Here is a 26,943-nt window from a genome sequence, read left to right as displayed (position 1 = left end):
ACACACGCTCACACACACGCGCTCACACACACACGCGCCCACACACACGCTCACACACACGCGCTCACACACACGCGCTCACACACACACGCGCGCTCACACACGCGCTCACACACACGCGCTCACACACACACACGCTCACACACACGCGCTCACACACACACACGCTCACACACACGCGCTCACACACACACACGCTCACACACAGGCACGCACACACGCGCGCTCACACACAGGCACGCACACACACACGCTCACACACGCTCGCACACAAGCACGCGCACACACACACGCTCACACACACGCACTCACACACACGCGCTCACACACACACGCTCACACACACACACACACAGGCAGGCACACACACACGCTCACACGCGTGCTCACACACACACGCTCACACACACGCACTCACACACAGGCACGCACACACGCGCACGCTCACACACACACGCTCACACACACGCACTCACACACAGGCACGCTCACACGCGCACGCTCACACACGCACACACAGGCAGGCACACACACACGCTCACACGCGCGCTCACACACGCGCTCACGCACACGCTCACACACACGCTCACACACGCTCACACACGCTCACACACGCGCTCACACACACGCTCACACACGCGCTCACACACGCGCGCTCACACACACGCACTCACATACACGCGCTCACACACACACGCTCACACACGCACCGTCACTGGAGACGAGTCGGACGTTTCTCACACAGTGTTTGAGCGTGGATGTGAGTGAGCTTGTGTGTATAAACCTAAGTTTGCTGCGCATCAGTGTCTGTAACCGTACGTATGAAGGTGTCAGAGGGGGAGTGCAATTTATTGGGTCCTGGCTCCACAACCTTGTAGTTGTGACATAATAGCAACACAAGATAGAATACAGCATAATAGTAATAAAAACAATGGCTACAATGGTAATAGGGCTAGGGTTAGGGACTAATAGTTATAAAAACAATAGCTGCAACCAGGGCTTAAAATTAACACCTGCCACCGGCCAAATGCAGATAAAATTTCCAATTGGCGGCTAGATTTCGGAAGGCTATCTGAAAAAAAGATATACTTGGCTGGTAGATTTTTTCATCTACAGTCCCCTTGGCAGGTGACTCACCGTGAGCCAAAAAGTTATTTTTCACCCCTGGCTACAATAGCTAATTTAAAACGGTGCAATACGGCATAATAGGAGGCTATAGTGAGCGAGCGTAATGAGCGTCGTTGTGTGTGGGTGTGTGTTAGTGACCATTGTTCAGGAGTCTGGTTGCCTGATGGAAACAGCTGTCCCTGGGCCTACAGGTCTGGGCCCGGACGCTGCGTGACCGTTAGCGAGACGGCAGCAGCTGAAACAGGCCGTGGTTTGGGTGGCTGGGGTCTATGATGAGCTTTGCCGGCACTCCGACGTTTGTATAGCTCCTCGATGGGGAGGAGCACAGACCCACTGATGTGCTGGGCAGACAGCGCTGCCCTCGGCACTTTGCGGTTGAGGGCAGAGCAGTAAGTTCCCATAGTGCACCGTGATGCTCCCAGTCAGGGACCAGCGCAGCGGTGCCTCTGTAGAAGGCCCGTAGGATCTAGGATCTCTTCAGCCCGCTGAGGTGGAAGAGGCGTTGTTGTGCCTTTCTCACCACATGGCCGGCGTGCAGATCCCAGGTCAGGTCCTCGATGACATGGACACTTCAGTGACTGACATGGACACCTCAGGGACATGGACACCTCAGGGACATGGACACCTCAGGGACTGACATGGACACCTCAGTGACATGGACACCTCAGGGACTGACATGGACACCTCAGGGACTGACATGGACACCTCAGGGACTGACATGGACACCTCAGGGACTGACATGGACACCTCAGGGACATGGACACCTCAGGGACATGGACACCTCAGGGACTGACATGGACACCTCAGGGACTGACATGGACACCTCAGGGACATGGACACCTCAGGGACTGACATGGACACCTCAGGGACATGGACACCTCAGGGACATGGACACCTCAGGGACATGGACACCTCAGGGACTGACATGGACACCTCAGGGACATGGACACCTCAGGGACATGGACACCTCAGGGACTGACATGGACACCTCAGGGACATGGACACCTCAGGGACTGACATGGACACCTCAGGGACATGGACACCTCAGGGACTGACATGGACACCTCAGGGACATGGACACCTCAGGGACTGACATGGACACCTCAGGGACATGGACACCTCAGGGACATGGACACCTCAGGGACATGGACACCTCAGGGACATGGACACCTCAGGGACTGACATGGACACCTCAGGGACATGGACACCTCAGGGACTGACATGGACACCTCAGGGACTGACATGGACACCTCAGGGACATGGACACCTCAGGGACTGCTGCGTTGTGGTTTGTGAATGTATCTGGTTCTGTCCCGCCCGTCTTGCCCTCAGGTTCAGCATGAGAGTGAACTCCACAGACGCGTTCCACGTCGACCGGCGGTTCTGGACCTCGTTCCGCTCCCGGTTCCCCGCCACGGGACCCAGAGAGAGAGCCTTCCACTCCGCCACGGTCATCGGCAACTACATGGTGGTCTATGGTGAGGGGACGAGGTCATGACGGCGCAGCGTCCGATTGGACGAGGGGGCCTCGGAATCTGAGTGTAGTTCAGCCCATTCGCCTTATTCACCTGGCAGCCATATTGGTCAGTCTGACGTAATGAGGGGTGCGGATGCGGAAGTGCCCGTTGACTTCAATGTTAAAAGTTCGCTGTAAAAACACCACTTCAAGAACCGAAATAGTCAAAATAACAGACTGAATACACTATCGGGGTTACAAACTCATCATTACCAGACTCTGTTTTTCACTGCCGTTGTTTTCGCGTTTGGAAATACATGGGAGTGAATGCAGCTAACTATGGCTCATTCACCTCCATGTATTTCCAAACGCGAAAACAACGGCAGTGAAAAACAAGAGTCTGGTAATGATGAGTTTGTAACCCCGATAGTTCCACTTCCACTTCCACATCCGCACCCCAGACTGACCAATATGGCTGCCAGGTGAATAAGGCGAATTAACGCTCTGCTCCCCCTCTCTACCTTCTCTCCCTCCGTCTCTTTCTCTCCCTTTCTTTCGCTCTCCCTCTCTGTCACCGTCTCTCTCTCTCACCGTCTCTCTCTCTCTCACCGTCTCTCTCTCTGTCACCGTCTCTCTCTCTCACCGTCTCTCTCTCTCACCGTCTCTCTCTTTCACCGTCTCTCTCTCTCACCGTCTCTCTCTCTCACCGTCTCTCTCTCTCTCTCACCGTCTCTCTCTCTCTCTCACCGTCTCTCCCTCTCTGTCACCGTCTCTCTCTCTTCCTCCGTCTCTTTCTCTCCCTTTCTTTCGCTCTCCCTCTCTCTCACCGTCTCCCTCTCTCTCACCGTCTCTCTCTCTCACCGTCTCTCTCTCTCTCACCGTCTCTCTCTCTCACCGTCTCTCTCTCTCACCGTCTCTCTCTCTCTCACCGTCTCTCTCTCTCACCGTCTCTCTCTCTCTCACCGTCTCCCTCTCTCTCACCGTCTCCCTCTCTTTCACCGTCTCTCTCTCTCACCATCTCTCTCTTTCACCATCTCTCTCTCTCACCGTCTCCCTCTCTCTCACCGTCTCTCTCTCTCTCTCTCACCGTCTCTCTCTCTCACCGTCTCCCTCTCTCTCACCGTCTCTCTCTCTCTCACCATCTCTCTCTTTCACCATCTCTCTCTCTCACCGTCTCTCTCTCTTTCACCGTCTCTCTCTCTCTCACCGTCTCTCTCTCTCTCACCGTCTCTCTCTCTCTCACTGTCTCTCTCTTTCACCGTCTCTTTCACCGTCTCCCTCTCTCTCACCGTCTCTCTCTCTCACTGTCTCTCTCTCTCACCGTCTCTCTCTCTCTCACTGTCTCTCTCTCTCACCATCTCCCTCTCTGTCTTTCACTCTCTTTCTCCGTCTCGCTATCTTCTCTCCCTCTGTCTTATTCTCTCTCATTCACTCTCCCCTCTTCCCCCTCCCTTTCTCTCTCTCTCTCTCTCTCTCTCTCTCTCTCTCTCTCTCACTGTCTCCCTCTCTCTCCTTCATTCTTTCCTTCTCCCTCTCTCTCCACGCGTTCTCTCTCTCTCTCTCTCTCTAAGGAGGGAATGTCCATATCCATTACCTGGAGGAGAAGTGCTACGAAGAGGACATCTTCTTCTACCACCTGGGCTGTCACCAGTGGGTGTCTGCCGGAGAGAGCCTCGTACACAGTGAGTCTCTCTCTCTCTCTCTCTCTCTCTCTCTCTCTCTCTCTCTCTCTCTCTCTAACTCGTTAATGCACACAATCCCTCGCTTGCTTTTAGCCACATGCACATGCACTCTTAGATCTTCATGTATATTTGTTGAATCCCTCTCTCTCTCTCTTTTCAGGGGGAGAGGCCGTGCGAGGACGTTACTCCCATGTTGCTGCGGTGATGGAGGGGAGAGTGCTGCTGGTTGCCGGGGGTTACAGCGGCGTCGCCCGTAGAGACCTGGTGGCTTACAAAGTTCCTCTGTTCGTCAGCAGCGACCCAGGAGACCGGGTGAGAGAGGGAGTCTGGGGGGGAGATGGCGTGAGAGAGGGAGTCTGGGGGGGAGACGGGGTGAGAGAGGGAGTCTGGGGGGGAGACGGGGTGAGAGAGGGAGTCTGGGGGGGAGAGGGGTGAGAGAGGGAGTCTGGGGGGGAGACGGGGTGAGAGAGGGAGTCTGGGGGGGAGACGGGGTGAGAGAGGGAGTCTGGGGGGGAGACGGGGTGAGAGAGGGAGTCTGGGAGGGAGATAGGGGGAGAGAGGGAGACTGGGGGGGAGACGGGGTGAGAGAGGGAGGGAGACAGGGTGAGAGAGGGAGTCTGGGGGGGAGACGGGGTGAGAGAGGGAGTCTGGGGGGGAGACGGGGTGAGAGAGGGAGGGAGACGGGGTGAGAGAGGGAGTCTGGGGGGGAGACGGGGTGAGAGAGGGAGTCTGGGGGGGAGACAGGGTGAGAGAGGGAGGGAGACGGGGTGAGAGAGGGAGGGAGACGGGGTGAGAGAGGGAGGGAGACGGGGTGAGAGAGGGAGGGAGACGGGGTGAGAGAGGGAGTCTGGGGGGGAGACGGGGTGAGAGAGGGAGTCTGGGGGGGGACGGGGTGAGAGAGGGGGGGAGACGGGGTGAGAGAGGGAGTCTGGGGGGGAGACGGGGTGAGAGAGGGAGTCTGGGGGGGAGAGAGGGAGTCTGGGGGGGAGACAGGGTGAGAGAGGGAGTCTGGGGGGGAGACGGGGTGAGAGAGGGAGTCTGGGGGGGAGACGGGGTGAGAGAGGGAGTCTGGGGGGGAGACGGGGTGAGAGAGGGAGTCTGGGGGGGAGACGGGGTGAGAGAGGGAGTCTGGGGGGGAGACGGGGTGAGAGAGGGAGGGAGACGGGGTGAGAGAGGGAGTCTGGGGGGGAGACGGGGTGAGAGAGGGAGTCTGGGGGGGAGACAGGGTGAGAGAGGGAGTCTGGGGGGGAGACGGGGTGAGAGAGGGAGGGAGATGGGGTGAGAGAGGGAGTCTGGGGGGGAGACAGGGTGAGAGAGGGAGGGAGATGGGGTGAGAGAGGGAGTCTGGGGGGGAGACGGGGTGAGAGAGGGAGGGAGACGGGGTGTGTGTGTGTGTGTGTGTGTGTGTATATGTGTGTGTGTGTGTGTGTCAAACTTTACTTGTATAGCGCATTTCATACACAGAGGCAACAAAAAGCCCTTCAAACTGCCTCCTCTCATTCTGCTACTGACAGCCATGTGTGTGTGTGTGTGCGTGTGCGTGTGTGTGCGTGTGTGTGTGTGTGCGTGTGTGTGTGTGCGTGTGTGTGATCTGCGCGTCAGGACGCTGTGTGTGCCGAGGCACCAGACGAGAGCATGTGTCTGAAGAACCCAGAATGCAGCTGGTGTGAGGGACGCTGTCGGGAGTACCAACCCAACAACCCGGTAACGCCCCCTCTCCGCTCGATCGTCCTCCAAAAACCCTCACCAGCACGCCTATATGAACTCTAATATACTGTAAATGGTTCCTTATACTAAGGTATTCTCATCTCCCCCTGTTTGAGGGATAGTTAGTGTTTGGTTTCCCAGACAGATGAATGTTAGTGTTGGATTAGCTTGTCATCGGGGAAGCTTCCATATTAAAGGGGAACAGAAATAGCCAACTAAGAACTGATCACGTGTTGTTCCTCATATTTAAAGAGAACTAGTAAATTCATTACTCCCCAAAAAACAGATAAAACCCCAAAATAAATCACATTTCCAACATTGATATTTACGTTTCTAGCTGTCTAGTGCCGCCATCTTTAAATTCCACGTCACACTACGTCACTGGTATGGTGAAACCGGCGGCGCGTTTAAAGCAAACAAGAATATAACTAGCTAGCTAGTTGTAAAGTAGCCTAAAAATGAGCGATTCAGACGACCAGGAGAGAGAAATCGTGGTGCCTTTAAACCCCATAGCGTATGCGTATGAGCCTGTGCGAGAAACACCAATCGTGCAGTTTGCAGAGGAAGAAGCTGAGGAACAAGTGGTGGTTGTTCGGGGTCAGGAGCGGGTCGGCCGCAACGACTGGTGCAGCTGTGGGTGTTGCATCCCAATGCCGACCGCGGTGGAGTGTATTTGCTGCCAGGAGGCAAACTTGGACGATTTTGTGGTTGAAGGCCAGTGCATTACCTTGAAGAGGACTTTCCAGATGTTATGTGGGGAGAGAGATGTACTGGAGGTGGCTATGCTGTCCCTGAAGGACATCAGGGCTGAGACGCTGGAGCGTCCCATAAATAGCAGGTAAGGTTAATGGATTATGGAAGGTAGCTAACGTTAGCCAGCCCAGGTAGCCACGTTGTGTCAGAAACGCACGCTAATCATCATTATAATCGAGACACCCTAGGTGTGCAGGAGCCCCCCTGTTTTATCACGAATATAGTGGATGATTCGTGCTCTTTCAGACTGTAGAAGTTATGTTAGCTAACTTGCAGTAAGTAGGCTAATTCTTCTGAATGTTTCTGACTTTCACAACTCTACTGTAGGCTGCCGTAACGTTAGATTACACGAGTTAATTTAGCGGTGTCAAAGATGGGCTATAACTCAAGGAAAGTTAACAGACCGACCGTCTTTCATCTGTTTGTAGTCTGTTGTATTTTGTTATTTGCATAGTTTTTGGCCATTCATTTAGGCTATTATTACCTAGGCGACTAAGCCTTGTTGTAGCCTATCATTACTGTAGGCTAGTTTTTTTATTTTTAATTCTGGACATCAATGCAAATGCATGAGGCAATTCTCAATGTTCATTCGAGTTTAAATAAAGGTAGCCCAAATAACATTTTGCATACTTTTTTCAGACTCTTCAGGTTGACAGCCTACAGACAGTTCACTCTTTGGACGAGAGGGCATTTGGGGAAAAGATACCGGATTCCAATCCCATCCTGCGCTGTGGCTTTCATCAGGAATTTGTTCCCCTCTCCTGAATACCATGGATTTGAATATGCTTGTGATGAATTTGAAATATAATATGCCATTGCCAACAGTGTCATTGTCTGTTTCAATTCATTTTTTGTCTTTATCTGCTCGTATCCCTGGCTCTCGTCTGCCATGTCGATTGCTGTAGTATATGCTTAGGCTATGCTTTGTTTAGAATATGCTAATAATAATAATAATAATAATACGCCTTACACATACATATGATTATGGAAGTATGAATGAGTATGAGTGAATTTTGTACTAGAGTCGTCATGTAGCCTGCTTATATTATCACACTATTTATGATACCTTGCAAATTGAAAACCGGTATGAAAGTAATTTAAAGTAATGCAATTATGTTCCAATACTCAAATAGCCTACCCCAACGTTTTCAGAAAACTGAGTTTGTGTTCCACCTCTAAAAATGATCTAAATTAGCCTACACATAAGCGCCTGCGCAGTCACCCACCCCATCTGCGTGCGTGAGTGTGATACAGTTGGAAAGCGACAGTTGAAAGTGAAGTTTCCTGTTGTGTCCGATGAAACAAATCATTCGACTTGATCGGCGAGATACCATCCAACGTGGTCCGGTGTCGACACGATACAGCATAGCCTATATCAAGTACTATGTAGCCTAGCCTACATCCTCATCTCCTGGTGGTCCCCCCACTCTTAATCCTACCTCCTGTATGAGTTACAGTACCTAAGTATCCTTGATTGTGTAAATATGTGTAAATTCATAATGTATATCGTTTGTATAATTATGCCTTTACTGTGAGATGTCTGTCTTTGTTGATTGTGTTGTTCATAATGTGCAGGGCCAATGCATTGCAATTAAATTCAGTAAATCTCCAGACTTACATTTGGTCCTCCCTGGTGAGAAAAGGTAGGATTGATATTTATGGAATTAAATAGAATATTTTAAAGAAATTTCGAATTATTCATAATGTTGTTTTATGATTACTGTATTGTAAGTGTAACCCACATTTTATCTTGGAACAGCCCAATGCATTAGACTAGGTAAACTGGTTTGATGTTTGAGATTACACCTGGATAAATTAACGATGCCAGTGGTGTATTGGGAGAGGGGTTGCTTGGAAATATGAGTGACTCATACTTGACACCTGAAACCTTTCAATGTCAATGTTGTAGTTTTTAAAAACGTACATTTGGTCGTAGTTTGGGGGGGGCGGGGGTTATTACTGTAAGTAGGCTATTCATGATTCAACATATTTATTTTTTCGCTGGAAAAAGCCAGGCCAGCCCTAAACGCACGCGCCCTGTCTACGTGTCTGTAGTTTCTGCAAACCGTGCGGGATTAACCATTGTTTGTTTTTTTTACTATGGGAATAACTCGGACTCGGTAATCTCGGATAAAAGTATAGAAGCAAATCCCCCAAAATATTACTCTCACACTTTGGATTAATTTATTCGAAATTAAGGTAAGACCATATGTTTGCTATCTAGAGCTCTACCTTGTTCCAGAAAATGTGTGATAAACTGTTGTGCCTCGTGTGGCATGGCGTTGTTGTGAAGTAGCCTAATTGTGGTTGTTATTAACGATTAGCCTTGGTGTCCAAGTTATAGCCTAACGTTATGGGTAGCCTAGTTGATCTATTCGGCTTCCATCCATGAAATGTAGGCCATATAAGACCATTATTGAAACTTGTAAAGTGGGGGCCACTAGATAGCCTAATCACTGACTGGCTTGTTAATTAGGGTTATCTAGAGACTGGACCAAAATACCAAGAGAAAGAACGTATTTCGAGTTTAATTGCTATGCAGGCTGGAAACGGTGTGCGTGTCTGGCTGTGTGTGCATTTGCGATGTTGAAACTGGACTGGTAGCCTAACGTTAGATCTCGGCAGCCTGGCTACTTGAAAAGTAGATCTTGGTTCAAAAAAGTTTGAGGCTTGATTAGCTTGTGACTCGTAGGCCCTATTCAGTTTATTTCAGCAAGCTGCAACTGCTAAACCTACCAGTCTGTCCTCTGCCTGACTTGCGCGTTTGAGCGCTCTTTCTCTGCGGCTCACGCAGGACTGGCCCTGGCTCTGGGTTGGTCTGTCTGTTGTCCCTACGCTGTAGCCCGAAAAATCAAAAATAGTTGGCGTTGCCTCTGACTTCAGTCGTCTGGTTCTTATTTTCTCAATTTCCCCTGTCTTGTCGAATTGGTAGCTCTCCACATAGTCCGTTGGCAGGAAATGATCGCTGCAGACCCTGAATTCCGGCGCAGTTGGCGGGCTAGCTCGTTTCAGAGCTGCTAGCCAGCCTTGCAGGACAGCTTTCCTTTTCAAAGGCAATCGGTGGTAGTGTGTCTCCAGACCGGCTGATGTAGTTCTGTAGAACTCGTTACTACAGCCTGGAGCAATACAATAAACTCCCCCCGTAGATCTTTTAGCAGAAGTCGAAGCCATGTCAGTGTGTACAGTAGCTAGCATTACAGTAGGCTAGTGCACAGGAGCTAGCTATAACCATACCAGTGACGTCACGTTCAAAAGGGCTGCGCCCTAGTAACAAAACAACAAACTCGTATCACAGTTTTCTCATTTATAGCTAATTTGGCAGTTTTGAGTATTGGACCATGTATATGACTAATAAAACATCTGTTATGTCGCCTTCACTTCCTATATCATTTCCACTCCTCTTTAAAGGGGAACAGAAATAGCCAACTAAGAACTGATCACGTGTTGTTCCTCATATTTAAAGAGAACTAGTAAATTCATTACTCCCCAAAAAACAGATAAAACCCCAAAATAAATCACATTTCCAACATTGATATTTACGTTTCTAGCTGTCTAGTGCCGCCATCTTTAAATTCCACGTCACACTACGTCACTGGTATGGTGAAACCGGCGGCGCGTTTAAAGCAAACAAGAATATAACTAGCTAGCTAGTTGTAAAGTAGCCTAAAAATGAGCGATTCAGACGACCAGGAGAGAGAAATCGTGGTGCCTTTAAACCCCATAGCGTATGCGTATGAGCCTGTGCGAGAAACACCAATCGTGCAGTTTGCAGAGGAAGAAGCTGAGGAACAAGTGGTGGTTGTTCGGGGTCAGGAGCGGGTCGGCCGCAACGACTGGTGCAGCTGTGGGTGTTGCATCCCAATGCCGACCGCGGTGGAGTGTATTTGCTGCCAGGAGGCAAACTTGGACGATTTTGTGGTTGAAGGCCAGTGCATTACCTTGAAGAGGACTTTCCAGATGTTATGTGGGGAGAGAGATGTACTGGAGGTGGCTATGCTGTCCCTGAAGGACATCAGGGCTGAGACGCTGGAGCGTCCCATAAATAGCAGGTAAGGTTAATGGATTATGGAAGGTAGCTAACGTTAGCCAGCCCAGGTAGCCACGTTGTGTCAGAAACGCACGCTAATCATCATTATAATCGAGACACCCTAGGTGTGCAGGAGCCCCCCTGTTTTATCACGAATATAGTGGATGATTCGTGCTCTTTCAGACTGTAGAAGTTATGTTAGCTAACTTGCAGTAAGTAGGCTAATTCTTCTGAATGTTTCTGACTTTCACAACTCTACTGTAGGCTGCCGTAACGTTAGATTACACGAGTTAATTTAGCGGTGTCAAAGATGGGCTATAACTCAAGGAAAGTTAACAGACCGACCGTCTTTCATCTGTTTGTAGTCTGTTGTATTTTGTTATTTGCATAGTTTTTGGCCATTCATTTAGGCTATTATTACCTAGGCGACTAAGCCTTGTTGTAGCCTATCATTACTGTAGGCTAGTTTTTTTATTTTTAATTCTGGACATCAATGCAAATGCATGAGGCAATTCTCAATGTTCATTCGAGTTTAAATAAAGGTAGCCCAAATAACATTTTGCATACTTTTTTCAGACTCTTCAGGTTGACAGCCTACAGACAGTTCACTCTTTGGACGAGAGGGCATTTGGGGAAAAGATACCGGATTCCAATCCCATCCTGCGCTGTGGCTTTCATCAGGAATTTGTTCCCCTCTCCTGAATACCATGGATTTGAATATGCTTGTGATGAATTTGAAATATAATATGCCATTGCCAACAGTGTCATTGTCTGTTTCAATTCATTTTTTGTCTTTATCTGCTCGTATCCCTGGCTCTCGTCTGCCATGTCGATTGCTGTAGTATATGCTTAGGCTATGCTTTGTTTAGAATATGCTAATAATAATAATAATAATAATACGCCTTACACATACATATGATTATGGAAGTATGAATGAGTATGAGTGAATTTTGTACTAGAGTCGTCATGTAGCCTGCTTATATTATCACACTATTTATGATACCTTGCAAATTGAAAACCGGTATGAAAGTAATTTAAAGTAATGCAATTATGTTCCAATACTCAAATAGCCTACCCCAACGTTTTCAGAAAACTGAGTTTGTGTTCCACCTCTAAAAATGATCTAAATTAGCCTACACATAAGCGCCTGCGCAGTCACCCACCCCATCTGCGTGCGTGAGTGTGATACAGTTGGAAAGCGACAGTTGAAAGTGAAGTTTCCTGTTGTGTCCGATGAAACAAATCATTCGACTTGATCGGCGAGATACCATCCAACGTGGTCCGGTGTCGACACGATACAGCATAGCCTATATCAAGTACTATGTAGCCTAGCCTACATCCTCATCTCCTGGTGGTCCCCCCACTCTTAATCCTACCTCCTGTATGAGTTACAGTACCTAAGTATCCTTGATTGTGTAAATATGTGTAAATTCATAATGTATATCGTTTGTATAATTATGCCTTTACTGTGAGATGTCTGTCTTTGTTGATTGTGTTGTTCATAATGTGCAGGGCCAATGCATTGCAATTAAATTCAGTAAATCTCCAGACTTACATTTGGTCCTCCCTGGTGAGAAAAGGTAGGATTGATATTTATGGAATTAAATAGAATATTTTAAAGAAATTTCGAATTATTCATAATGTTGTTTTATGATTACTGTATTGTAAGTGTAACCCACATTTTATCTTGGAACAGCCCAATGCATTAGACTAGGTAAACTGGTTTGATGTTTGAGATTACACCTGGATAAATTAACGATGCCAGTGGTGTATTGGGAGAGGGGTTGCTTGGAAATATGAGTGACTCATACTTGACACCTGAAACCTTTCAATGTCAATGTTGTAGTTTTTAAAAACGTACATTTGGTCGTAGTTTGGGGGGGGCGGGGGTTATTACTGTAAGTAGGCTATTCATGATTCAACATATTTATTTTTTCGCTGGAAAAAGCCAGGCCAGCCCTAAACGCACGCGCCCTGTCTACGTGTCTGTAGTTTCTGCAAACCGTGCGGGATTAACCATTGTTTGTTTTTTTTACTATGGGAATAACTCGGACTCGGTAATCTCGGATAAAAGTATAGAAGCAAATCCCCCAAAATATTACTCTCACACTTTGGATTAATTTATTCGAAATTAAGGTAAGACCATATGTTTGCTATCTAGAGCTCTACCTTGTTCCAGAAAATGTGTGATAAACTGTTGTGCCTCGTGTGGCATGGCGTTGTTGTGAAGTAGCCTAATTGTGGTTGTTATTAACGATTAGCCTTGGTGTCCAAGTTATAGCCTAACGTTATGGGTAGCCTAGTTGATCTATTCGGCTTCCATCCATGAAATGTAGGCCATATAAGACCATTATTGAAACTTGTAAAGTGGGGGCCACTAGATAGCCTAATCACTGACTGGCTTGTTAATTAGGGTTATCTAGAGACTGGACCAAAATACCAAGAGAAAGAACGTATTTCGAGTTTAATTGCTATGCAGGCTGGAAACGGTGTGCGTGTCTGGCTGTGTGTGCATTTGCGATGTTGAAACTGGACTGGTAGCCTAACGTTAGATCTCGGCAGCCTGGCTACTTGAAAAGTAGATCTTGGTTCAAAAAAGTTTGAGGCTTGATTAGCTTGTGACTCGTAGGCCCTATTCAGTTTATTTCAGCAAGCTGCAACTGCTAAACCTACCAGTCTGTCCTCTGCCTGACTTGCGCGTTTGAGCGCTCTTTCTCTGCGGCTCACGCAGGACTGGCCCTGGCTCTGGGTTGGTCTGTCTGTTGTCCCTACGCTGTAGCCCGAAAAATCAAAAATAGTTGGCGTTGCCTCTGACTTCAGTCGTCTGGTTCTTATTTTCTCAATTTCCCCTGTCTTGTCGAATTGGTAGCTCTCCACATAGTCCGTTGGCAGGAAATGATCGCTGCAGACCCTGAATTCCGGCGCAGTTGGCGGGCTAGCTCGTTTCAGAGCTGCTAGCCAGCCTTGCAGGACAGCTTTCCTTTTCAAAGGCAATCGGTGGTAGTGTGTCTCCAGACCGGCTGATGTAGTTCTGTAGAACTCGTTACTACAGCCTGGAGCAATACAATAAACTCCCCCCGTAGATCTTTTAGCAGAAGTCGAAGCCATGTCAGTGTGTACAGTAGCTAGCATTACAGTAGGCTAGTGCACAGGAGCTAGCTATAACCATACCAGTGACGTCACGTTCAAAAGGGCTGCGCCCTAGTAACAAAACAACAAACTCGTATCACAGTTTTCTCATTTATAGCTAATTTGGCAGTTTTGAGTATTGGACCATGTATATGACTAATAAAACATCTGTTATGTCGCCTTCACTTCCTATATCATTTCCACTCCTCTTTAAGACCTCTTAGCCGTAGATGAGGCTTTATCTGTTTGTCTGTAGACGAGGTCAGCAGGTCTAACCCCCCCCCCCCCCTCCTCAGTGTGGTAGTACAGGCTGCCTGGGTCTAACCCCCCCCCCCTCCTCAGTGTGGTAGTACAGGCTGCCTGGGTCTAACCCCCCCCCCCCCCCCCCTCCTCAGTGTGGTAGTACAGGCTGTCTGGGTCTAACCCCCCCCCCCCCCCCCTCCTCAGGGTTGTTAGACACAGGCTGCCTGGGTCTAACCCCCCCCCCCCTCCTCAGTGTGGTAGTACAGGCTGCCTGGGTCTAACCCCCCCCCCCCTCCTCCGTGTGGTAGTACAGGCTGCCTGGGTCTAACCCCCCCCCCCCCCCCTCCTCAGTGTGGTAGTACAGGCTGCCTGGGTCTAACCCCCCCCCCCTCCTCAGTGTGGTAGTACAGGCTGCCTGGGTCTAACCCCCCCCCCCCCCCCCCCCTCCTCAGTGTGGTAGTACAGGGTGCCTGGGTCTAACCCCCCCCCCCCCCCCCCCCCCCTCCTCCGTGTGGTAGTACAGGCTGCCTGGGTCTAACCCCCCCCCCCCCCTCCTCAGTGTGGTAGTACAGGCTGCCTGGGTCTAACCCCCCCCCCCCCCCCTCCTCAGTGTGGTAGTACAGGTTGCCTGGGTCTAACCCCCCCCCCCCCCCCCCTCCTCAGTGTGGTAGTACAGGCTGCCTGGGTCTAACCCCCCCCCCCCCCCCTCCTCAGTGTGGTAGTACAGGCTGCCTGGGTCTAACCCCCCCCCCCCCCCCCTCCTCAGTGTGGTAGTACAGGCTGCCTGGGTCTAACCCCCCCCCCCTCCTCAGTGTGGTAGTACAGGGTGTCTGGGTCTAACCCCCCCCCCCTCCTCAGTGTGGTAGTACAGGCTGTCTGGGTCTAACCCCCCCCCCCCCCCCCCCTCCTCAGTGTGGTAGTACAGGCTGCCTGGGTCTAACCCCCCCCCCCCCCCCCCCTCCTCAGTGTGGTAGTACAGGCTGCCTGGGTCTAACCCCCCCCCCCCCCCCCCCTCCTCAGTGTGGTAGTACAGGGTGCCTGGGTCTGGCCCGCTTCCTCTCCGACTGCCAGTCCTGCCTGGTGTTCAGCGGAGCGGCCGGCTCCCTGCCCCGCGCCCCCGGGGACCTGGGCTGGTGCGTCCAGAACGAGTCCTGCCTCCCCGTGTCAGGTGAGGAGCCGGGAGGGAGGAGGGAGGGAGGGAGGGAGGAAGGTAGGGAGGGAGGGAGGGAGGGAGGGAGGGAGGGAGGTAGGAGGGAGTACCAAAATGGAATGATGACCAAAACAAACAAAAAACACGAAGTGAATATGCATGGGAGTTCACATGGGAGAGACCAAATGAGACATGATTAGGGGTGCGTTTCGGTGCGGAGGAGTTCGGGTTCACTAGATGAGATCGAAGTTGGCCAGGTTTGTATCGGCCTTCTTGGGGCTAATAACGACCTTTCCAATCGCACTGTGAACCTGTCGCAGTCAAATCGCCCCGCCTAGCCTTGCGAACGCACCCCCCCCCCCAAACAAGAAGCATCCTTTTTGACTGGTCTTCGGGCTCTGAGTCTGTATTGTGAGTACCTGAGGTCTGGTGCTGGCTGTGACTCTACTGACCCCTCCCTCTCGGTCTCAGAGCGCAGTGCGTGCCGTGTGGACCAGATCTCGGGGGCGTACGGCTGGTGGGGGGAGCGTACCCGTTTCCTGACCTCCCTCCACTCCTGTCGCACCGAGAGCTACGTCCCGGGACTGCACCTGCTCACCTACCAGCACCCGCGCAACGACTCCCAGCCCGACAAGGTACGGAGCCCCGCCCCCCAGCGCCGACCCCTCCTCCCACCTCCTCTACCTGCCCACCCCTCCTCCCACCTCCTCTACCTGCCCACCCCTCCTCCCACCTCCTCTACCTGCCGATCCCTCCTCCCACCTCCTCTACCTGCCCACCCCTCCTCCCACCTCCTCTACCTGCCCACCCCTCCTCCCACCTCCTCTACCTGCCCACCCCTCCTCCCACCTCCTCTACCTGCCCACCCCTCCTCCCACCTCCTCTACCTGCCCACCCCTCCTCCCTCCTCCTCTACCTCCCACCTCCTCTACCTGCCAATCCCTCCTCCCACCTCCTCTACCTGCCGACCCCTCCTCCCACCTCCTCTACCTGCCCACCCCTCCTCCCTCCTCCTCTACCTCCCACCTCCTCTACCTGCCAATCCCTCCTCCCACCTCCTCTACCTGCCGACCCCTCCTCCCACCTCCTCTACCTGCCCACCCCTCCTCCCACCTCCTCTACCTGCCCACCCCTCCTCCCACCTCCTCTACCTGCCCACCCCTCCTCCCACCTCCTCTACCTGCCGTCCCCTCCTCCCTCCTCCTCTACCTGCCCACCCCTCCTCCCACCTCCTCTACCTGCCCACCCCTCCTCCCACCTCCTCTACCTGCCGACTCTCCTCCCACCTCCTCTACCTGCCGACCCCTCCTCCCACCTCCACTACCTGCCGACTCTCCTCCCTCCTCCTCTACCTGCCCACCCCTCCTCCCACCTCCTCTACCTGCCGACCCCTCCTCCCACCTCCTCTACCTGCCGATCCCTCCTCCCACCTCCTCTACCTGCCCACCCCTCCTCCCACCTCACCTCCTCGACCTGCCCACCCCTCCTCCCACCTCCTCGACCTGCCCACCCCTCCTCCCACCTCCTCTACCTGCCCACCCCTCCTCCCACCTCCTCTACCTGCCCACCCCTCCTCCCACCTCCTCTACCTCCCGTCCCCTCCTCCCACCTCCTCTACCTGCCCACCCCTCCTCCCACCTCCTCTACCTGCCGTCCCCTCCTCCCACCTCCTCTACCTGCCGACCCCTCCTCCCACCTCCTCTACCTGCCCACCCCTCCTCCCACCTCCTCTACCTGCCGACTCTCCTCCCACCTCCTCTACCTGCCCACCCCTCCTCCTCCCACCTCCTCTACCTGCCCACCCCTCCTCCCACCTCCTCTACCTGCCGATCCCTCCTCCCACCTCCTCGACCTGCCGACCCCTCCTCCCACCTCCTCGACCTGCCCACCCCTCCTCCCACCTCCTCTACCTGCCCACCCCTCCTCCCATCTCCTCTACCTGCCCACCCCTCCTCCCACCTCCTCTACCTGCCCACCCCTCCTCCTCCCACCTCCTCTACCTGCCGATCCCTCCTCCCACCTCCTCTACCTGCCCACCCCTCCTCCCACCTCCTCTACCTGCCCACCCCTCCTCCCATCTCCTCTACCTGCCCACCCCTCCTCCCACCTCCTCTACCTGCCCACCCCTCCTCCCACCTCCTCTACCTGCCCACCCCTCCTCCCATCTCCTCTACCTGCCCACCCCTCCTCCCACCTCCTCTACCTGCCCACCCCTCCTCCTCCCACCTCCTCTACCTGCCGACCCCTCCTCCCACCTCCTCTACCTGCCGATCCCTCCTCCCACCTCCTCTACCTGCCGACCCCTCCTCCCACCTCCTCTACCTGCCCACCCCTCCTCCCACCTCCTCTACCTGCCCACCCCTCCTCCCACCTCCTCTACCTGCCCACCCCTCCTCCCACCTCCTCTACCTGCCCACCCCTCCTCCCACCTCCTCTACCTGCCCACCCCTCCTCCCACCTCCTCTACCTGCCGTCCCATCCTCCCACCTCCTCTACCTGCCCACCCCTCCTCCCACCTCCTCTACCTGCCCACCGCTCCTCCCACCTCCTCTACCTGCCCACCCCTCCTCCCACCTCCTCTACCTGCCCACCGCTCCTCCCACCTCCTCTACCTGCCCACCCCTCCTCCCACCTCCTCTACCTGCCCACCCCTCCTCCCACCTCCTCTACCTGCCTGACTCTCCTCCCACCTCCTCTACCTGCCCACCCCTCCTCCCACCTCCTCTACCTGCCGTCCCCTCCTCCAACCTCCTCTACCTGCCCACCCCTCCTCCCACCTCCTCTACCTGCCCACCCCTCCTCCCACGTCCTCTACCTGCCCACCCCTCCTCCCACCTCCTCTACCTGCCGCCCCCTCCTCCCACCTCCTCTACCTGCCCACCCCTCCTCCCACCTCCTCTACCTGCCGCCCCCTCCTCCCACCTCCTCTACCTGCCCACCCCTCCTCCCACCTCCTCTACCTGCCTGACTCTCCTCCCACCTCCTCTACCTGCCCACCCCTCCTCCCACCTCCTCTACCTGCCCACCCCTCCTCCCACCTCCTCTACCTGCCCACCCCTCCTCCCTCCCACCCTGCCTCCTCTCTGCCCAGGGTCTCCACCTCCCAACAACCACATTCTCTTTCTTTCTTTCTTCCTTTTTCTTTCTTGTACTTCGTGCTGTCGCTCTTTCTCTAACATGACCTTAAATAACCTTCATTTGCACTTCAGAATAACATACTTTACTTCACTGCTCCACTTGTGAGAGAATAGTGTCTCTGTTGATGTCTGTTATGCTCCTCCTCTCTCTCCTCCTCCTCTCTCTCTCCTCCTCCTCCTCCTCTCTCTCCTACTCCTCTCTCTCCTCCTCCTCCTCTCTCTCCTCCTCCTCCTCTCTCTCTCCTCCTCTCTCTCCTCCTCCTCCTCTCTCTCTCTCTCTCCTCCTCTCCCTCCTACTCCTCTCTCTCCTCCTCCTCCTCTCTCTCCTCCTCCTCCTCTCTCTCTCCTCCTCTCTCTCCTCCTCCTCCTCTCTCTCTCCTCCTCCTCCTCTCTCTCCTACTCCTCTCTCTCCTCCTCCTCCTCTCTCTCCTCCTCTCTCTCTCTCTCTCCTCCTCTCTCTCCTACTCCTCTCTCTCCTCCTCCTCCTCTCTCTCCTCCTCCTCCTCTCTCTCTCCTCCTCTCTCTCCTTCTCCTCCTCCTCCTCCTCTCTCTCCTCCTCCTCTCTCTCTCTCCTCCTCCTCTCTCTCCTCTCTCTCCTCCTCCTCCTCTCTCTCTCCTCCTCCTCCTCTCTCTCCTTCTCCTCCTCTCTCCTCCTCCTCCTCCTCTCTCTCCTCCTCCTCTCTCTCTCTCTCTCCTCCTCCTCTCTCTCCTCCTCTCTCCTCCTCCTCTCTCCTCCTCCTCCTCCTCCTCTCTCTCTCCTCCTCCTCTCTCTCTCTCTCTCCTCCTCCTCTCTCTCCTCCTCTCTCCTCCTCCTCTCTCTCCTCCTCCTCCTCCTCCTCTCTCTCTCCTCCTCCTCCTCTCTCTCTCTCCTCTCTCTCTCTCTCCTCCTCTCTCTCTCCTCCTCCTCTCTCTCTCCTCCTCCTCCTCTCTCTCCTCCTCCTCCTCTCTCCTCCTCCTCCTCTCTCTCCTCCTCCTCCTCCTCTCTCTCTCTCCTCCTCTCTCTCTCTCCTCCTCCTCTCTCTCTCTCCTCCTCCTCCTCCTCCTCTCTCTCTCTCCTCCTCCTCTCTCTCTCTCTCTCTCTCCTCCTCCTCTCCCTCCTCCTCCTCCTCCTCCTCCTCCTCCTCCTCCTCCTCCTCCTCCTCTCCCTCCTCCTTCTCCTCTCTCTCCTCCTCCTCCTCTCTCTCTCTCCTCCTCCTCTCTCTCTCTCTCCTCCTCCTCCTCTCCCTCCTCCTCCTCCTCCTCTCCCTCCTCCTTCTCCTCTCTCTCCTCCTCCTCCTCCTCTCTCTCCTCCTCCTCCTCTCCCTCCTCCTCCTCTCTCTCTCTCTCTCCTCCTCCTCCTCTCTCTCTCTCTCTCTCCTCCTCTCTCTCTCCCTCCTCCTTCTCCTCTCTCTCCTCCTCCTCCTCCTCTCTCTCTCTCCTCCTCCTCCTCTCCCTCCTCCTTCTCCTCCAGGTGTCCATCCTCCGCAGTACGTCCATCATCCTCAGCCCCACCACAGAGATGGACGTCACCCTGCAGTTCAGGGGCTTCATCCACCCTCTGTGGGGCGCCCCCCCGCCCGCGCCCCCCCCCAGCGAGACCGTGGCCATGTGGGCGCGCATCCAGAGGCTGCACTTCCAGGCCCGCATGGCCGCCACGCCCAACTCCCTACAGCTGGTGAGAGAGAGACATCAGGAACACATGCATGATAGATTTAGGCAGTTGAGCAGGAGAGGCTGTGGGTCACACGGGAGTTTACTGTCCAACAGCTAGGGGGCGCTGTTAGGCCCGGCGCGATGGCGGACTACGGTTACTACATATTCACAAAAACACACAGTAGTAACATTCAATCATTTACTTACCGATCATTCTTATCATTTTAGTATTTAAATAATCTTCCGCGATAGGCTATAGTTCTGAATTAAATGGATATAGGACATAGGATATCTTGCTTATTTGGGTTGGCCTTGTTCATATAAGCCTATAGAGGCATCATTCGGGTGGTTCACGTTTATTTGAATATTTCCAGCTATGGTGCAGTTATTAAAACAGCTCTCCAGAGCACTCGTTTTTGCTGGTAGGGGTGTGGAAGTGTTGGAGTCGGACTGATGAGTGGTTTTTGTAATGGGAGACCTACAGTAGGTAAACACGTGTGTAATTAATAAAAAGGCGAGGTTGCTGCGAGTGGTTGCTACGCAAAGCATAGCCTACCGCTAGATCTTATCAATAGACTCGTCAATGAGATTGACAGCGCATTAATACTGATTGTTATGTGGTCACAGCCGTGGGTTACAGAGTATTTTACAACGGCTGCTAGCCAATCAGAATCAAGTATCCAAACTCCTTGTAGAAATGGAGGAAATACCCACAGTACTGTAGTAGAGAGAGAGGGTGACTGGAAAAAGGACAACATTTGGTTGCACCTTGTATTTCATTCTCTTCCCTCTTTCCCTCTCTCTCCCTCCCTTCTCTCAGAAGGAGGTGGTTGGTCGCTGGGCGGCCCACCAGGAGAAGGAGACCAAGCTGCTGTCTCGTCCGGACGGGACTCGCCTGTTCACCAACCTGACCCGAGGGAACCACTACCTGGTCCAGGCCGAGGGCTACCTGAACAACTCAGGCTCTGGTCAGACCAGCGAGATGGCCCTCACCTGGAACCGGACGGTCCTGCCGCGGGGCAGCGTGAGTTTCTCCAGCGCTCGGGGAACTGCTGCTCTTCTTCCTTCTTCCGAAGCCTTGTTGGTTCGGTAACCACGGCGACAAAAAAAAAATCACGTTTTACTGTTCACGATAATGGTTCAATTGATGCGAAATTACCAATAGGTAAAGAATTGTGAAGACTCATAATATCAGAGTGTTCATTGACCCCTGACTGGCTGGACTCTATGGACCGGATCTAGTTTGGGGGGAGTTAAGAGGGCTTGTCCTGGTGCCTGTCTTTCACTTATTGCTATTTATTGATTATAGTATAAATAATATATAATTTATATATATATATTTTTTGTGTGTGTATATTTTTGTACATCTTGCATCTGCATGCTGTATATTGTGTCTTTTATACCTTATTGTACTGCCCTTTTGTACATTTCTGTGCCAACTGTGGCTTTTTATTCTGCGTTTTGTATTGTTGTGTGTATTTGCTGTTCTCTGACTTCCTGTCTGTCTCTCTCTGTAGGAGATCTCCTTCTTGTTCCTGGAGCCCTACCGCTCGGCTTCCTGCTCTGGGTACCAGTCCTGCCTGGCCTGCCTGTCGGACCAGTCCTGTGGCTGGTGCCCGTCCCTGGCCCGCTGCCTGCTCCGCGCCGCCCCTGACCTGGAGCCCTGCCCGGAGGAGGGGGGCGACGGACAGCACCACCTGCTGCTGGCCCCGCAGCACTGCACCCTGTGTGAGGAGTACCGGGACTGCTCCGCATGCACACAGGTACACAGAGAGACCCCCACCGCAGAATACACTCTCTCCCAGGACTCCCCCTCTAACGGACCCCCACCACAGAATACACTCTCTCCCATGACTCCCCCTCTAACGGACCCCACCACAGAATACACCCTCTAACGGACCCCCACCACAGAATACACTCTCTAACGGACCCCCACCACAGAATACACTCTCTAACGGACCCCCACCACAGAATACACTCTCTCCCATGACTCCCCCTCTAACGGACCCCCACCACAGAATACACTCTCTCCCATGACTCCCCCTCTAACGGACCCCCACCACAGAATACACTCTCTCCCATGACTCCCCCTCTAACGGACCCCCACCACAGAATACACTCTCTCCCATGACTCCCCCTCTAACGGACCCCCACCACAGAATACACTCTCCCATTGCAGAGTATTTGAGAGCTGGTTTCATACTGTTAGAGGGAACCACTAGGACCATGTTTGCTTACCTGCTCAGTCCTATCAGCTGAAAGGCTCCATTTGTGTGAATCTGATGCTGTCGCTAACGCTGACGCACAAGTGAGGGCGCTCACTTTTGAAGGTGTGGCCGACACAATTTGGATAATTCCGTTACTGAGGAGGCTAGCAAACCCCCAGAGCAACCCCAGCGCAGTTGTAAAAGAGGTTGGATTAAGCAATTTGAATACACAGGAGTGTGGTGGGGTTTGGTTTCATAATGGCCAATCACAACGCCTGTTTTCCATCCCTTTAAATACCAGTGTGCCAACACTAGAAATGGCAGTGTGCGCCAGAAGCACATCCCTCCCAAAAAGAGCCTGTACGTAGCCTACCACACGACCCAAAGGCTCTCCATCACCGATCTGGCCCTAGAAAAAACACCAAGCACGTAGGGCGGCCCCCTGAAAGTCCACAAGTCCAATCATCAGTCGGAGACCCTTAAGTCGACTGATATTCTTTAAGATGAGCAGTCTTTTTCTGCTCCACTGTCAAGCGCTGGTGGGCTAAGACATGTGATTTATATAGGACAGGCCAGTCATTTGTTTTGGACCTAGGCTATTGTAAATATATGTAATATATGTAAATGAGGGCAACCTCAGTGTCCTTCGAGTTTAAATAAAGGTTATTGATTGATATTACTGGAGCTGTTTGTTGCGCAGTAAAAGGAGACTTCAGACTGATATAGCAGAGGGAAGAAGGCAGAGAAACCTTCTCCCCTCTCTGCGTCTAGTCTGCTGTGCGCCAGCGATCACGTGCATTTCCCACAACACAAAACCGCTGTCCAAGATAAATCTTCTCGTATTAACTCAGATTTCCACTTGAGAAAAAAAAATCCCCATAGACAGATTGAGCTCAAACGTCAGTGAAAATGCTTCAGAGACGGTCAAAAACATGTCCTTGAGTCTATTCACACACGCGTTGAAATACGCAGCTGAGACTATCGTCACATCGCCCAACCCTAATGTAGGCTGTGGGAAACACTGCATAAAAACATGGGGGCATCTGAAGTAGATGGACAGTACGGGCTAGATGATTCATGTTTAGCAAGAAAAACAGGCGTCTTAATTGTGCTGCCTGTGAGTTTGAGTTAGTTTGACTCCCGCGGTCTCCCCTCAGACTCACGATAGACATTTGAGGGGAAAAAAGGAGCAATGAATCGTTGAATCTCTGGTTTGAACAAATGGTAAATGGACTACACTTATATATATAGCGCTTTTCCACCTTAGCGGCTCTCAAAGCTCTTTACAATGGCCTCTCATTCACCCATTCACACACACATTCACACACCAATGGCGGTAGCTGCCATGCAAGGTGCTAACCTGCTCATTGGGAGCAATTTGGTGTTAGGTGTCTTGCTCAAGGACACTTCGACATGTGGACAGCTGGAGCTGGGATTCGAACCGCTGACCCTTCAATCATTGAACGACCCGCTCTACCAACTGAGCTACAGCCGCCCCGGCGGATCTTAACAAGCGAATCTGATACAACTCACTAAGCCGAGAGTCGGGGACAGCCCCAGAAGCATGTTGGGTAGGTGTTGTGGGCACAGTTGTAGACTGGCGTGATCACACTGATCAGGATAGTTGGCAAACGTGCCACGATGGAGTGAGTTTGCATCACAAACCACCTGGATCCCCCCACATAAACAATACTGTGATCAGATGGTGCACGCAAGATATCTTGTGTCTAAATGTATGGCTTAATGAGTCCGAAAGTGTTTTTTTTTTAATCAAACTTAAGGTTTGTATACTTCTAACTCCAGTGGAGACATTAGTACAGGTATAAGACCTTACTATTCTAAACCATGATACTTTATTGATCCCTTGTATTTAAAATTGAGAGAAAGGATCCAAATTCCTGATGAAGACGGCTTGCTGCTGAAACGTTGGAGAATACAATTATTGCATTGGAGCATCAGAGTGTGTGACCCTTTCTCTCAGTGTGAGATTATTATACGCCCTCAGCGCCTCACCAAACACGGTGTGCGCTCTCTTTTCTTGACTGATCTCTTGTATGTTATCATTTGTATCTTATGTCCTGTCATTTATCTGGACCCAAAGCTGAAATGAAGTTTGAATGAATGAATGAATGGTACTCGTCGGCAGTACATGCACTCACGGTAGGGTCTTCTGCGCCAGGCCTGTAGGCCTCATGTAGGCCGTCTCCAAGTCTAGTGTGAATGGAAATAAACTATTTCTTCCTTATTTGTCCAGAAGGTTTTCTTTATTAGCCTGTCCAACTGATGGCAATAAATGAAAAACTCCATTGCCTGGTGTTCATCATGCAGTAGGTCTTATACAAACTATATATCTATTTCACAGACTGAACAGTAGACATGGATGGCCTGTTGTCTTTCATGTCTGTGCATTGAATAGGATTTTCGGATAGAACACACACAACGTTGTCATGATTTCACATTCATATGCGCAGTGTGCCTCATTAAGGTCACCAAATTGCAGTGTCAGCGTTTGTGTTTAGAAGATGTCTAGTTGGGTCTTAACGCAAGCGCACTATTTGACATCAAACCCGCATAAGGCCGATGTTTTCTGTTCAATTTTATAGTCACACCCCCTATCGCGCTGGTCAAGCCACTGTGGTCCAAGTGTCTAATTTGCGCATGAGGAAATTGGTGGAGGCGAGAAATATTGAGTTTGCGAATGACGGAGTTGTCAATCCGCTAGCGCTAGGGCGTAATGCAACTTAGCGCCCGCACTAAAATAGGGCTCAACATTCTTCTGTCATGTCAGCCACTATAACCTGTCATCATTGCCTCGTAGGACCCTTACTGCGAGTGGCAGATCAACTCCAGCAAGAAGGGCGACTACCAATGCAGCCGGCGGGGGAGGATGGAAGGATCCATCAGAGATCTGGGGGGGTGTCCCAAAGTCTGCAACCAGTAAGCAGCAACTATTAACCTTTGTTTCAATGGCACAAATGAGCTATACAAACCAAGATGACACATTTATCCCCCCCCCCCCCCTCTCTCTCTCTAACTCCTCTCTCTCTCTCTCTCTCTTTCTCTCTCTCTCTCAGGAGGAAGACGTGTGGGGAGTGTCTCTCTAACTCCAGCCAGTGTGCGTGGTGTGAGTCCGCCCAGGCCTGCTTCTACTTCGCTGCCTACCTCACCAAGTACCCTTACGGGGAGTGCAGGGACTGGTACGACAGGTAAACACCCCAGTCTCTCTTTCTACCTGGTCTCTCTCCTTCTCTCTGGTCTATCTCTCTCTGTCTCTTTTCTGCCTGGTCTCTCGCTCTCTCTACCTCTGGTTCTCTCTTTCTTCGCCAAATCTCTGTCCATCTCAGGATAGAGGAACACCTGGTCTGGTCTGGGTCCTGGGTCCTGGTCCTGGTCCTGGTCCTGGTCCTGAAACTAGTCCTGGTCCTGGTCCTGGTCCTGGTCCTGGTCCTGGTCCTGGTCCTGGTCCTGGTCCTGGTCCTGGTCCTGGTCCTGGTCTGGTCTGGTCTGGTCCGGGTCCTGGTTCATTCCTCCTCTCTCCACCACAGTGTCCACTCCGTGCCCCAGTGCAAGCAGTGCTCTGCCCTGCCCACCTGCACCGACTGTCTGCAGACCTTCCAGTGTGGCTGGTGTGGGGATTACAACAATCCCACCATCGGCAGGTAATGGCCACACACACACACACACAGTCAAATGTACACACACACATCTATACACACGTGCACACTATGTACACACACATCTATACACACGTGCACACTATGTACACACACATCTATACACACGTGCACACTATGTACACACACATCTATACACACGTGCACACTATGTACACACACTTCAAAAGACCTTAACACACACCTCTTTACTAAAGCTTTCTGTTGACCTGTTGACCGCTCCCTCATGTCATATTCATCGTTTATGTGCCATGTAATGTTTGCATCATGTTTTTATTATTGTATCACCTATTACTGTATTCATGTGTTGGATGTGCCTTGGTTGTGGATGTATTGGATGTGTAATGGATTTGGAGCCTGGATGAATGTACTACATTGTTGTTTTTACTACAACTACACCTTTGTTTTATAGCACTTTTGAGATTTCTCGGAATGTAAAGCGCACTCTAAACAAAATGTATTATTATTATTATTATAATACTATAAGTAAACTGTATCACACCCAGATGAGGCGATTTGCCGGTTGTTGTGTGACCTTGGTTCCTGTCCTCTCCAGGTGTCTGAGGGGAGACTGGGGAGGGATGGACGACCCGTCGGTCAGTAACTGCAGCGCTGCCGTGGCCGACGTACGGGCCTCCAGGTACGACCAGCGCCCACCTGAAGGGTCAGTCCAGCATTCTGGACATACACTAATGGCTCCTTTACCACTTCGCCATTATGCTGTCGGTCGATGGAGACCATTTCCAACTGCATTATGTCCTTCTCGTGGGCATTTTGGTAATGCTTGCGCAATGCAACGGTAGCCGGATGTCATGTCCACCCTGTAAATTCTAAGTCGCAAATGAGGCAATAATGTCCAAAATTCCAAACTATCCCTTTAACACTACCGCTCTCATACTACAGCATGCCTGCCCCATGTCTGTAGCAAGTAAGGATGAATCCTCTCTTTAAAACCCATCCACAAAGCAGCCCTGGAAGCCAGCCAGCTGGGCTCAGTGGTAGAAGCTAGGGATGCACC

At 52.0% G+C, this 26,943-nt stretch overlaps 1 protein-coding gene across 1 annotated transcript in view; it reads left to right on the top strand.

Moving 5' to 3' along the window:
- The window catches only part of megf8 (multiple EGF-like-domains 8), a 48,525-nt gene that overhangs the window by 3,969 nt on the left and 17,613 nt on the right, over positions 1-26,943 (top strand). Inside the window, exons 9-21 of the mRNA XM_084444695.1 lie at positions 2,461-2,606; positions 4,156-4,266; positions 4,427-4,578; positions 5,869-5,970; positions 15,146-15,293; positions 15,747-15,910; positions 19,863-20,066; positions 20,865-21,068; positions 21,562-21,807; positions 25,070-25,188; positions 25,326-25,457; positions 25,797-25,910; positions 26,482-26,651. Coding sequence (XP_084300821.1) covers positions 2,461-2,606; positions 4,156-4,266; positions 4,427-4,578; positions 5,869-5,970; positions 15,146-15,293; positions 15,747-15,910; positions 19,863-20,066; positions 20,865-21,068; positions 21,562-21,807; positions 25,070-25,188; positions 25,326-25,457; positions 25,797-25,910; positions 26,482-26,651 — 2,012 coding nt within the window. The remainder of the gene's footprint in view (positions 1-2,460; positions 2,607-4,155; positions 4,267-4,426; positions 4,579-5,868; positions 5,971-15,145; positions 15,294-15,746; positions 15,911-19,862; positions 20,067-20,864; positions 21,069-21,561; positions 21,808-25,069; positions 25,189-25,325; positions 25,458-25,796; positions 25,911-26,481; positions 26,652-26,943) is intronic.

Source organism: Borostomias antarcticus, assembly GCF_949987555.1.
Source record: "Borostomias antarcticus genome assembly, chromosome: 10".
Taxonomy (NCBI): Eukaryota; Metazoa; Chordata; class Actinopteri; order Stomiiformes; family Stomiidae; genus Borostomias; species Borostomias antarcticus.
This window is presented reverse-complemented; position numbering and strand designations above follow the sequence as displayed.